The 13,275-nt window shown below is 36.9% G+C and overlaps 1 protein-coding gene across 1 annotated transcript in view; it reads right to left on the bottom strand.

Moving 5' to 3' along the window:
- Nucleotides 1–13,275, bottom strand: part of TRIP12 (thyroid hormone receptor interactor 12) — a 90,823-nt gene that overhangs the window by 54,322 nt on the left and 23,226 nt on the right. The window contains exons 3-4 of the mRNA XM_015816291.1: nt 8,062–8,187; nt 5,035–5,843 (exon numbers count right to left, since the gene is read on the bottom strand). Of these exons, the coding sequence (XP_015671777.1) occupies nt 5,035–5,843; nt 8,062–8,187 (935 nt within the window). The remainder of the gene's footprint in view (nt 1–5,034; nt 5,844–8,061; nt 8,188–13,275) is intronic.

The raw sequence follows: 13,275 nt of genomic DNA, 5'->3' as shown, positions 1-13,275 counted from the left end.
GAAGTTTCTAATATATTTTGAAGTACAATTTTAAATTAGCAAATATGTGAAACTATTACTATTGTGTAGCAGGTTTCTTCCCCCTCCCACATCTTAATTCTAGAAAAATACTTCAGTTAGCATTCATCAGTTTTTTTACACAAATTCAGCACAATAGTACAATCTAATGAAATTACTGGGCCAAATCACTTCCTAATTGGAAATATAGATCATTAGCCACTATCTGTGATGAGGAATTTCAAATTTTAAAATGAAAGCTGTAATGACACATACATAAATATTTAAAAGTTGCCTTTATATTTAACAAATTTATTTTATTTATTAAGATCTACATGCTGCTCAAATTGGATGAAAATCTGAATGATATGTTCCACGATCTAGTAATTAGATATTAAAAAATAAATAGCAGTGACAAAGCAAAATCAGAGAATAAAAAGTGAAACCCAATGTAACATTTAACTATTCTAAACCTTAACAATTCCTGGCACATCATTTTCAGAAGTAATTCAATTATCCGTCTGATCCCACAAGCCACTTGGAAGAATCAGGCATTAACAGCCTCTAAAGTAATAGCAAGAAAATGAGATATCTTTATATCCAGGGGGAGTGGTTCCTATTCCAAAACAAGCAGGAAACTAAAGAAGACTCACCCTCAGAGTCCTTGTTATTAACATTCCCTAGGATTTGGGATGCAAAACAAGTCCTCCCAACTAGATCTTACGGGACGGGAGAATCCACCTGGAAAAGGCATGTCTGTAAGTACCCAAATCCTTACCAATAAAGAACTTTAAACCGCAGCTTGAATTGCACCTGGAAGCCTACTGCTAACTAGTCTAGTTCCCAAACTGATAGGCAAACAAATGACATTCTGGACTAGCAGAGCTTCCTGCTGATCTTCATAGACAGTTCCATACACACATCAGATCCAGTTGTGAGGTACAGAGTGGCCATCAACAAAGCCTCTTAATATGGAACTAATGTACAAAATGGAACTTTGCAAAGATTCTCCTGGCCATAGCCAGGGAATAAATATGAAGTCTCTTTCTTTCTCTTTCCCCAACTCCAACATGACCTCCAGATTATAAATACCTCTGCAAAAATCTGAATAATTTGGTACAAACCAAAGCTAGAATCTTGCTAGAATCTGTCAGGTTTTGAACCCACAGTTATTTTAGAGAAGGGAGGTGTCACCATCCCTTAAAGAGACAGTGATTTGCTCCTTCCTCCTACCATAAGAATCCATCCCTAGACTCAACTATTTCAGAAAATATTCACCCCGTCTCCAATCTTTCCTTACTAGGGAAGGTTGTTGACAAGATGGTTGCTTTACAACTTCAGAAAGTCCTGGATGAGCCAGATTATCTGGACCCCTTCCAGTTGGTTTTCAGGTTAGAGTATGGGACTGAAACAGCATTGGATGGTCTCTGGAAGGAGAATAGTGTGTCTATACTTATTCTCCCTGATTCCTATTGGCAGCCTTCAACACCTTTCAACATGGTATTCTTCTGGATTAACTCTGGAGAATAGGAGTTGGGGAGAGCTGACTTTCCTCCTTCCTCTGGGATCAGCTCCAGCCAATGTAGATTGGGGACAGGTATATCCTGCAGCCCTCTTATGTGGGATCCCCCAAGGCTCCACTCTCTCCGCATTCCTATTTAACATCTACATGAGGTCATTTGACAGCATGGGATGAGGTACCATCAATATTCTGAGGATATTTAGATGTTGCAATGGGCTGTGAGAAAATGGGAGACAGAAAGAAGAGCCACAAGCTAGACAATGGTCTGATAAATGAAATCTGAGAAGAATAGAGGAATGGGAGTGGAATAAGTATCTCAGAAGGGTCCTTCCCAAGTTCTCTAGAAATTAAAAACAGGAGAGGGGGAAGCCTTTAGGGTGCTTCTTTTAAATGTCATTAGCTGTCGTGGTCAGATCACAGCTTGGTGAAGAAAACATGAGCTGTATCCGCCCTCCCTTGAGGACCTATTAGGTCGCTCCACTCCCAGAAACTAATGGGACTGGATGGATTTCAGAAAGAACTGGAGGTTATAACTGCAGATCTACTGCATAGTACTGCCAAGCTCTTAGTTACCACTTGAAATAGGAAGGTAATTGGGGCTCAGGATAGGATTGTGCCCACTCTCCTAATCCATAGACCTCTTCATCCCATAGTATATGGAACAATTGAGAGGGATGAAATGGATGAGATGTCTACTGCGCCACTGGCAAAAGAAAAAGAACAAACTCGATTGAACATACGTAAAAAAACAGAGTGTCAAGGCACGATTTCAACTAAAGTTAGAAATGAGTTTGCCCACATTTCAACTACTCTGATTTCTCTTTAATTTTTTTTCTGAAGTAATAAACAAATATTAGAAATCGTTTTGAAGGAATATCTGTTGGTGCTGAAACCTTGAAGTTTCAGCCAGTGCCGTAGAAAAGAATTCTACTTTAACAGAAAAATTTGATTCTGAACTATAAGGTTGAACAGCAAAAAAGAAAAAGGCTTAATTTTTAGACAAGCAAATATTTTTCAAATCTGTGCACTAATATTTAGACTGTAAACATACTCATGCATATTAGCAAAACATTTTTAAATAAAAAGTTACTCTTTTCTAAAAATTTAGTCTAAATGCTCTTTGATATTATCCCTCTTCAGATATTAAAATTCTTCTGATTGGGTAAAGGACTATGTCTTACTCTGCTTCATTCATCCCATCCTCCCTGTCAACACAGGACAGACTTGAATATCTGCTATTTAAGTAGTTCTTCACAATCCTTCCTCTAAAATTTGCTACAGAATGATGAACAATTTGGATTGTTATTAAAAAATAGAACATTTCATAAAGGTTGAAGCTGTCAAAGGCTTTTAACTGTCAATATGTCTATTTATCACAAACAGTATCAAAAGGAACATACTTCTCAAAACTAATTTCTGGAAAATAGAAGTATTTGTTCATAGTCTATGGATTTTCTAGAGGCATCTGATTTTCTCAAAACAGTATGGACTAGGCAATTTTTCTTAAGACAAGTAACACGTAGAAATGGTTTTGTTTCGACTCAGAAGCAGCATTCTGGTATTTTTGTAGTAGCCTTTCTAAACTCATTTGGAAATATTATAAACTTAATAAATTTTATATGAATTAAACTGCACACAGATTTAATTTTAATGAATTCCAGGTTTAAAAAAAACCTATTTAGTTCAAACTATATCTAGACATGAAATGGCCCAGCAAATATATATATATATTAAAAATCAGCATCACACAATAGTGCTCTAGATTTTCAATATTTACATAAATAAATATTCATGTTCTACACTAAATCCAATGTATATGGTTTCAGAGAGCAAAAATTATAAATATGATACACTCTATCCTGAATTTTACTGAACAAATTATTTTTAGATATTATACATCACCAAACATATATACAAACATATGGTAGTATAGACCAGGGCTTTTCAACCAGTGGTACGGGTACCACCTGTGGTACATTGGCACCTGGCAGGTGGTACGCGACCATCCTAGAAAAGTGGTAGTGGGGGAGGGGAATGAGCTGAACCAGTGGCAGTACCGCACAAGGCTGAGTGAGAGATGGCTAGAGCTGCAGGGCTGTCAGGGCTCAGCGGAAGCGCCAGGATCAGCGCCACGCTCCAGCTGGAGCTCGGCGCTGATCCTGGTGCTTCTACTGAGCCCTAAAGAAACACCAATCAGCTAGAAAGCAGCACTGATCCTGGTGCTTCTGCTGAGCCCAGAAGAAGCGCCGATCAGCTGGAATGTTGCAGCATCTCCAGGGTCTTGTGATTTACATTCAGATGCTTGGCAACTGATTCATATTTATGACGGTCACAGTGTCACAGGATCATGTGAAGTGATCAAAACCTGCTGCAACCACCCAGCAGATGGGGGAAATAAAAACCAAATACCCCCCACCCCACCCCCGCTGCCAATCCTCAACAGAAATGCTCACAACAATGAAAACCTTGGACAGGAGGAAGAGCACCGCCGGGCGGGCAGGCGTCTTGCTCGGCTGTGGCTTGGGGGGCACTTTTTTCAGTGCCATTGTAACTTCGAACAGTCACTAAGTGAACTGTTGTAAGTCGAGGACTACCTGTACTTTATCACTTTTTTCCTTTTTTGGGGGGGGGGGTCATCACGTTTTTGACACCTTGCTAGGCAACTGGTGGTACTCATATGTTGCCATATCCTAAAAGTGGTACAATGGGTGAAAAGGTTGAAAAGTCCTGCTATAGACTACAGTGACAAAATAGGAGATTTTTTAATTTCAAAATTGTCCTCCTTAAACTAAATATTTACTGCAAAAGTATGCATTGTTTTCTTATAGCACATGGTAAATATGTATATTTATAAACCATATGGATTGCAAAGTTAGAGATCTACTGGTAAAACAGGATATGTTAGTTGATAATTGATAATTTAAGTATCGAAGAGAAACTCTGAACAGAATCTTTTCAGTCTCTAAGTTATATTGCAGTAGACAATGTTGCAAAAAATTTTATTATTTAGATCCGATCACCTTTTCTACACTTGGTAACCCTGGTGTTGATACCCTTCCCTCCTCTTTGTCACACAAGATTATGATTAAATAATTCCTATTCTTGCTTGGAAGATACAATTTAAGAAATAAGAAAAAGTGGACTCATTCAACATAAAATATGCTAAAAAGTAGGATAACTTGAAATGCAGGCAAAATATATAAAAACTAGAGGGCACTGAAAAGTTAAATCTTTCCTAGTCCATTATAAGCAAAGAACTTAAGAGTAAAAAGACATACCACTGGAATAGAGATCAAGAGTAAGAACTAATGTTTCTTTGCACCTGAAATATACACTCCTTGCTTAGAGCCCCCAATAGCCTTTTCTTGATTTTACTAATCATGCAGTGATTATATCAGTTAAGTTATCATTCATATGACTTAATGCAGATCTTACTAAATTATTACAATAGCTAATTTACAATAATAATAAATTTCTAAGACCTCAGAGAAATTAAAACATTTTCAACAACTCACTTGCTAGTTTAGCCTGTAATCCTGAAGGCCCAGGTTTTGATGCCTCTGGCTTAGAAGAGCCCGGTAGAGAAAGTTTTGTTTTAGGCAAGCTAACTTTGGGGCTAAAACGAGCAGCCCAATCAAACTTTGAAGAGCCACCTATTTTATTTTGTTCTTTATCCCTGCTACTCCTCCGTGGGCTGGGGCTGGATGCAGATCTGGAGCGCCTGGCCTTGCTCTGGTCTTTTCCCTGTTTGACTCTAGCACCTTGAGAAACAGCAGAAGATGCAGAAGCAACAACAGAGGAGGAGGAAGATGTAGAGGCTGAAGAGGAGGAATCTGTGATGGTACTGCACCCAGCTTTGGCTGAGGTCACTGATTTTGAAGCCAGCTTGGTGGGTTTTGCTGGTCTCTCTTCACTGCCAGTTGATTCAGTTGCTGAACGACTCTTTACAATAGTTAAGGTTTCGGTCCTTTTCCGTTTCTGGCTTCTGGGGCTAACAGTAGCTCCACCCTTTCTGGTGTGAGCTTTACTGGTTGATGGCAATTGTGAAGACTTTGACTCTTGCTCTTGATGCAAATGTCTTTTCTTAGACTTAGTCTGAGATTTATTTCTTTCCAAGTCCGAAGAAGAATCAGCGTGCTGAAGTGCTTTGGTTTTTTTGGCAGGGCTAGGAGAATTTGTCTGGTTGTAATCTGGGCTAGCACTGCGTTTCACTCCTCGAGAACTGTCTCTTTTAGGCACCTGCCCAGTTTTTTGTTGCTCTAAAGTACTGTCTGTGTCCAGAGCCTCTTGTTGTGGAATTATAATAGCAGATGAGCTACAGCCTCTGAGAAGGTAAACATAAATTCAATATTACTACTCAGCAAAGAAAATAATATTTTTAAACCCTGCAGAAATCATCTGGCTATTTAATTTGTACTTTTCAAGGAAATGTGGGTGAACAGTTACTATTTTACCTCTGTAAAAGAACACAGATTTAGAGCAAAGCTTTGAGCCAAATCATAATAATCAACTAAGCAGTTGTGCTGCAAAGGTTTACAGATTCTCTTACTGCCGATAGATTTGTATCTTTCAAACATAGTACACAATTAATGCTGAAAACTTCCAAAGCATGAATTATATTTAAGTAATTTTTAAAGTTAATATTTAGTATAATTGTGCAACATTTTCAACTGGGAGTAATAGATCATTTATAGTAAATTATAGTAAATTATATGAAGGAACAGTAGCAAATATAATTCTGGAGTCTGACCATATATAATTTCTTGGATATTTATTAGTTTTTTTGCCCAACTTGGCTTGAAAAAAAAAATTACAAAAAGAAATAGAAAGCTGGCACATTACAATATGACTATCTTTGGCTTCAAAAATGACATAATCTCTAAACATCTTTTCAAAATAAAATTACTGGGTCGTGTGATCCAGTATTTGAAGAGTATAAGATCACCTGTTCTTTAGAAGTCATAAGTTATGAGGAAAGAAGGGGAATGGAAATAAATGCAATCATATTTTGTGATCACAGTTTACAGTTATTTTATAAGAATACCCAAAACATGCTCTTAACTTACATATATTCATTAACCTAGAACAGGCATGTCAAACTCGCAACGTCACGTGACGTCATGCGACGTATCACGTCTTTTTCCCCATTGCCTGCAATGGGGTGGGCGGGTTTTCGGCGTGGCGCATCCAGCCCGCGGGCCAGCAGTTTGACATGCCTGACCTAGAACATTGTTTCTCAACCGGCTAGGGAATTCTGGGAATTGATATCTATGCACCTTACAATTGCCAAGATTGAGAAACACTGGGCTAGAAAGTTAAGAATTTCTATGTAGTAAATACAGTAAATTTGAATGGGTTACAGGCCAAGGCACAAACTACATCTTGTATTAAGCTTCACTTTTGGGGGAGGGAGGGGGGAAAGCTTTAAATGCAAAAATAAACTACTTATATCACACCTGCAGGTTCAACATGGTTTCCTGCCAACTAGAGACAAACATATTCAATACTCAGTGTCAAATTCCACCAAAGAGATGCTACTGAACACTTCTGAAATAAAGAATTTCTATATCTTTGCTATTTTGTTCCCAGAACTACCTTTATGAGAAATGGCAACAAATGAATTCTGATTGTCAACACAGTGAAGTTTCCTTGCTTCACATCTGATGTTCTTATATCAGGGCTTGTAATACTTCATTTGGGACTACACTGAGTTTCACAATGAAAAGTGCAAATACTGAACAAAATTAAAGATGGTAAAGTGTTCAATGAAACAATTCGATTCCATATTACTTGGACAATTGAACTGTTATTTCACTAGATAAAGAGGACCCCATTAAATTTCCCAAATAGGACATTTAAAAAATCAAAATACCTATTCATCTTTTGAAATGAATAAACAGATTATGATTCAGACAGCCCAGTTGAATTCAAAAGGGCTTCACAAACCTTGAAAATGAAAGAATGCTTTTGACTTTGCATGAGCACATCATTTTTTATTAATTACAGGAAGCAATTTCACAAGAGCACAAAGATGTTGTTCCTTTAAGGAAAAAAATAATTAAAGCAGTGTCTCTTTAACATGACTCTTAAAGCTGTTTCATCTTTTTTTACTTCCATAGAAGCTTTAAAAAAGACTTGCATACTTTAGCAAATAGCAGAGAAGTGCTATGTTTGCACAAGGCTAAAGCATTTCTCCCAAATTATTTCTGAACAGATTATATCTCTAATTTTCAACATCTACAAACAAGTTTATTAAAACACCAATCTGCCATATTCATCTATTCTCTTTCTTGCAGGTTAGAACAGATTTGCAAGTACACTGCTTTTTATTACTCAAACAGACACCTTTCATTCTGCTGACATCAGGCTTGTCAAATTTTCATCACCATGTACTTATATTTCAAATCTGAATGTCTGAAATTGAAAATTTTTCTGTTTACTCAAATCAGGTAAAAGTTATTTCGATGTTTCTAATAAATCAGCATGTTTGCAACATATTCCATTGAAGTTACATTAGTGAATTCAAAATATAAAGCTATTACCTTTTAGAAAAGTGTCCTTTGGACTGTTCAGTAGTAGTATTGGACTGCACTTTGGGTGCCTTTGAAATAGATTTTCTACTTTCAGAAGGGCTACGTGCCTTATGTTTTGCCTGCCCTAAATGTGACCTGTCAGCAGAAAGTTAAAAACAGAAACCTATGAAAAACACTGGGACACAAACACAAACATGCATAAGGAGTATTTACACACTGAATTTATAACACAGTTTCTCATTAAGTTGCATAACATGTTTAGGGAACAGTGCTACTAAGCTATGAACTCCTGTACCTGAAATTATGTTTAAAACATTAGGTTTTCTTTTGATGTTTTGTTCTTCCTATTGTTCCAATAATTTACATTAAAGTTTTAGAAACTGTAAGCTGTTCGAAAGCTTCTACTTTCTTTTATTGTTAATATATGCCTATTTTATTTAACTACTTATACTGAGTTACTCTGAAAAATAGTCCTGAACATTTGTGTTTTCCTTCTCAACAGATTTAAACTATATTAAATTAATGGTGATTTTGATTAAACAAGTCCCACCTGTACAAAAATAAAAGTTAGCTGATTTTAGAGAAATTTGCAAGCCTCTGCTGTAAAAAAAGAAAAGAAAAAGAAATTGCTTAAATGCAGCCTGGGTTAGTCAAAACTTATTTATTATTATTTATTAAATTTGTATGCAGCCTGTCTCTCTACCAAGCAACTCTGGGCAGCTTACACCATGAAGATGAAATGATGTAAATGATATTAACTATTCCAGAGGTGTTTAATTTGACAATATGATCCTACAAATGATATTTCTACTTGAACATGAGCGCACAATTTAAGGATTTGATCAACCATAAAACCCATGGAATATGGATAGGCAAGTTTACATGAAATCCAGAAAAAGAATGAAAGATGTAAATAATGAAAGCAAATGGAAGAAATGGAGATGGGGATAGGAAGTGCTATTGTCACTTCCAGGAAACAGATATCGTTGTAATTTTGAATGGTCACTAAACAGGACAGTTGCTAACTAAGGACTACCTATATGTAGAGGATGAATGCTGCAAGAAAGAGCATCTATTTCAGTAACCTCCCCAACCATGCATGTACTTTGTAACAGCTTTGTCCCCAAATGTCATTTACTTTTATTTATTTAAATCCATTCCTTACCACTTTCCTTTAAAAGAACACTTTACAATTTACTATTACAAACTACACATAAATCTAAATGAACATATTTATAAATACCATGCAAAAAACAAAATAAAGTAATAAGCAAAAAAATCAGAAAATAAAAGCAGTAATAGTTACCGTATATCAGAGCAGCATTTGAACATTATTAAGAGACCAGGAAGGCTAAAAATGTATTTACCTCTCTCTCCCTCTCTCTCACACACATATACCCCTCCAAAAAGATACCTAGCATACTTCACTGAAGGAATCTCTCCTAAATAGGGGAGCAGAGAGTACTTTTAAAAAGTCCCATCCTTAGGTAGCCAACACACCTCAGGATGGGAGAGCACCTGGAACAAGATCTTCAGAAATCGTCTCAGGATTTGGTTTGAAAGAAATATTCCTTCAGATAGTATAGCCCTAAACCATAAAAAAGCCCACAGGTTAAAACCACTCTCTGGACCCAGATAATGTATTTGATTGTGAATGAGCTTAGTTTAAGGAAAACTATAATGGTAGCTCATAGACTTGAAAACATGTAACTTCCTGTAACATGTAAAAGAGTATATTTTAAGTAATGAATACATTTTGTTTTACTTTAATTATATCTTAGACTTTTCCTAAGAAATCAGGTGTCCACAGATATAGTCAAGACAAGACCTTGAGGGCAAATAATAAGGAAACCATATAAAACATGCCTGGCAAGGAATTTTCTTCCCTGCAAACCTTTCTTTTCGCCTTCTCCCAGAGATGACCTTATTTCTTCTCCTTACACTGTTCTTAGGACAGTTTACAGCTCCCAAACCAACCTCTACATTTAAACTTTCTCAAATATCTCTTCAACAATACACCAAGAGATGGTATATCAACTACACAAATCTGGGTGACCACATGATAGCACTGAAGAGATATTTTTAAATCTCTTTTCATTGCTGCTACATAGTGGGCAGAATTACATATAACTAAAAATTCAATTAACTGGTAGTACAACAAAAAGGAAAAAAAATTGTAATACATGGAGCAACCAAAATGTTGTACTTGCTAACTGAAGGAGAAATTTCAAATGGTGAGTCCTTAGACTGTTGTGCATTAAAGCTATATTAACAGTAGCACAGCATGGAACCATTCCAGCTAGGCTCTGGGTGCAGCAAGAGACAGAATTTCCTGCTAGTTTCAGAATGGGAGGAACATGGCAAAGCATGTGGCCTAAGACAGTAAATAATTGAGTATTCATTTGATTAAAAAATAAAGTATAATCTTTATAATCTTGAAAGGAACAGATCTGATATACCATCAACTCAAATTGCCAAACGCTAAGCGTGCTTACAATGATGTGGGATAAAGATGTTTCAAATATGCTTATTTGTGTTTTTGTACATAGGCTGTACTATTAGAAATTACTACAAAAAACCCTGAACTTAATGTAATAACTTTCAAAAAATTATTTGGAGTCTATGTTATGGGAGACTGTTTCTCCTTCAAGAGGCTTTTGTCAGCCAAAGCACAAATAATGCCTCTCTCATTGTACACATGTTGTACTTTGACAATAAAGGTTGATTTGATATTCTTCAGAATTATTTTCCATTTGAAATATTTTTACTTGTCCTCTTACTCATCCAATTTTATTCCAGCGCTTCATGAATGAAATTGTTTTGTTATAAATTTGAAAAATTGTGGTGTGGTTAAATTAAAACATTTTAAAAGACTGCATAAATATTGTTCTATAATGCTCAAAAAGTCGCCTTTAGACACACAAATCAATCAATCAATCAAATACATACATACATACAAGTGATAATTTATTCTGGAGTTTAAGATGCCAAAAAAGATGTTATGAATTTCACAGAATCAAAGTCATATGAGGCAGTTAAGAAAGCTGTCCTACAAGAATACAAATCTTACAGTTTTAGCTAATGTTCAGGAGAATTTTTTAAATATAATCCAAATTTAAGCTTAAAACAAGATATTCTGTTTTGTACAGGTAGTCCTCGACTTACAACCATTCATTTAGCAACTATTTGAATTTACAACAGCACAACACATTTACAACGGTGACTTACAAAGGTGACTGGTCCTTACACTTATGACTAGCACAGCATTCCCACGGTCATGTGATCAAAATTTTGGCACTTGGCAACTGGCATATATTTATGAAAGCTGAAGCATCCTGGGTTATGTGATCTCCATGTGCGATCTTCCCAGTCGTCTTCTGACAAGCAAAGTCCATGGAAGAAACCGGATTCATTTAACAACCATGCGATTCACTTAATAACTGCAGTGATTCACTTAACAACTGTGGCAAAAAAAGGTTGTAAAATTGGGCACAACTTGCATAACTGCTTTGCTTAGTAACAGAAATTCTGCTCCAAACTGTGGTCATAAGTCGAGGACTACCTGTATTAGGCTATCATTCTGTTGTATATTATTAACTGTATCCCTAGTAATTCACCATGCAAGTAAACCTCAGCATATAAATCCAAAATTATTATCTTCTAATCAACTCACTAATTATCTATACATCCAGCCATCCAGCCAACCAATGTACATAGCCATCTATTATATACATATGATCCTGAGCAGTTGTATAAATAAACTGACCATATTCCATCTCAATGTGCTATCAATCTCAATTGATGGTTTCTTAATGTTATTGCACAGTCACATTTTGTGTGATGGGTGGCCATATAAATGACAGATAAAGAAATCTATAATAAGATCTTTGAATAATGAATAAAACATTTATCTGTTCAAAAACTACTTTTTGCAATAAAATATAACCCCAAACAATGGCAGAATAGAAGATTCTAGCTATATTAATTTTGGATCTTTGCCCTCTCAATATATCATGCTTACAAAAAAGGAAATTATATACATTCATAAATGACAGAGATAACAGTAGTACAATACTAAATCTCAAGAGGCATACCCTAAATCACAGTGGCTGGGGATTATCATACCAATTCTATGGATTCATAAGGTTTTATATAAGATTAATTGAGAAAATCCTGGCATAGTTTTTCCTTTTTATTCAGGCATCGAACAATATTTACTTTGTTTTTACAGTCTTTCTTGGCATGAATTATATACTAGATAGCCATGTTCCATTCTCTACTTAGCTATTGTTTTCTTAATAAGTGCAGGTTAACTGTGTTTTTCCTGTGTTTAAATATTATTCAGCCTAAGTGTTCTTCAGATATTTACAAATTTTATAATACTGATTTAATACATGTGTATTTGTATGTACTAGTATGTACTTTACTAGTGACAACAAAATGAAATGAGAAGGAGCGTTGGCTTACCTGAATGCCTCTTCTCAGCATGATGATGGGCAGTTCTCCTGCCCAATCAGACTAAGTCAGTCAAAGTTGTCATGCCTGTCCTGGTCTGGGACCTCCCAGTTTCGACAACGGCGGAGCCAATGACGACAGTCTGACGTGATGACTCTCAAGAGAAGGAAAGGAACCACCCCCTGATACGGAGCCCCACTGACCTCTAGAGGGGTGGGTGTGGATTCTCCATCATCATGCTGAGAAGAGGCGTTCAGGTAAGCCAACGCTCCTTCTCCAGCATGATGGAGAATCCACCAATGGGAGTACCAAAGCCCCACTGTCCCTACGGGAGGGAGTCAGTTGGGACCTGTGTCCCAGTACCAAAGCCCCACTGTCCCTACGGGAGGGAGTCAGTTGGGACCTGTGTCCCTGGTCCTGGCACTACCTGTTGCAGTACTCTCCGACCAAAGGAAGCGTCTGCAGAGGCAAACATGTCCAGTCGGTAATGCCGTACAAAGGGAGAAGGCGAAGACCATGTCACCGCCTTACAAATGTCCTCTATAGATGCCTGTGTTGCCCACGCAGCAAAGGTGGCAGCGCTGCGAGTAGAATGTGCCGTCACATGACTTGGAACCGACAGGGATAGAGACAAATACGCCCCTGCTATGCAGGCCCTGATCCATCTGCCTATGGTAGAGGCAGACACTTTCTGACCCATAGAAGAAGGCTGGGAGGAGACGAAGAGGGCTTCTGACCTATGAAAGGTCGCCGTCCGCTTGATATAAT

Source organism: Protobothrops mucrosquamatus, unplaced genomic scaffold (genome assembly GCF_001527695.2).
Source record: "Protobothrops mucrosquamatus isolate PMUCROS unplaced genomic scaffold, P.Mucros_1.0 scaffold420, whole genome shotgun sequence".
Taxonomy (NCBI): domain Eukaryota; kingdom Metazoa; phylum Chordata; class Lepidosauria; order Squamata; family Viperidae; genus Protobothrops; species Protobothrops mucrosquamatus.
The sequence above is the reverse complement of the archived record's forward strand: the minus strand, read 5'-3'. Positions and strand labels throughout refer to the sequence as shown.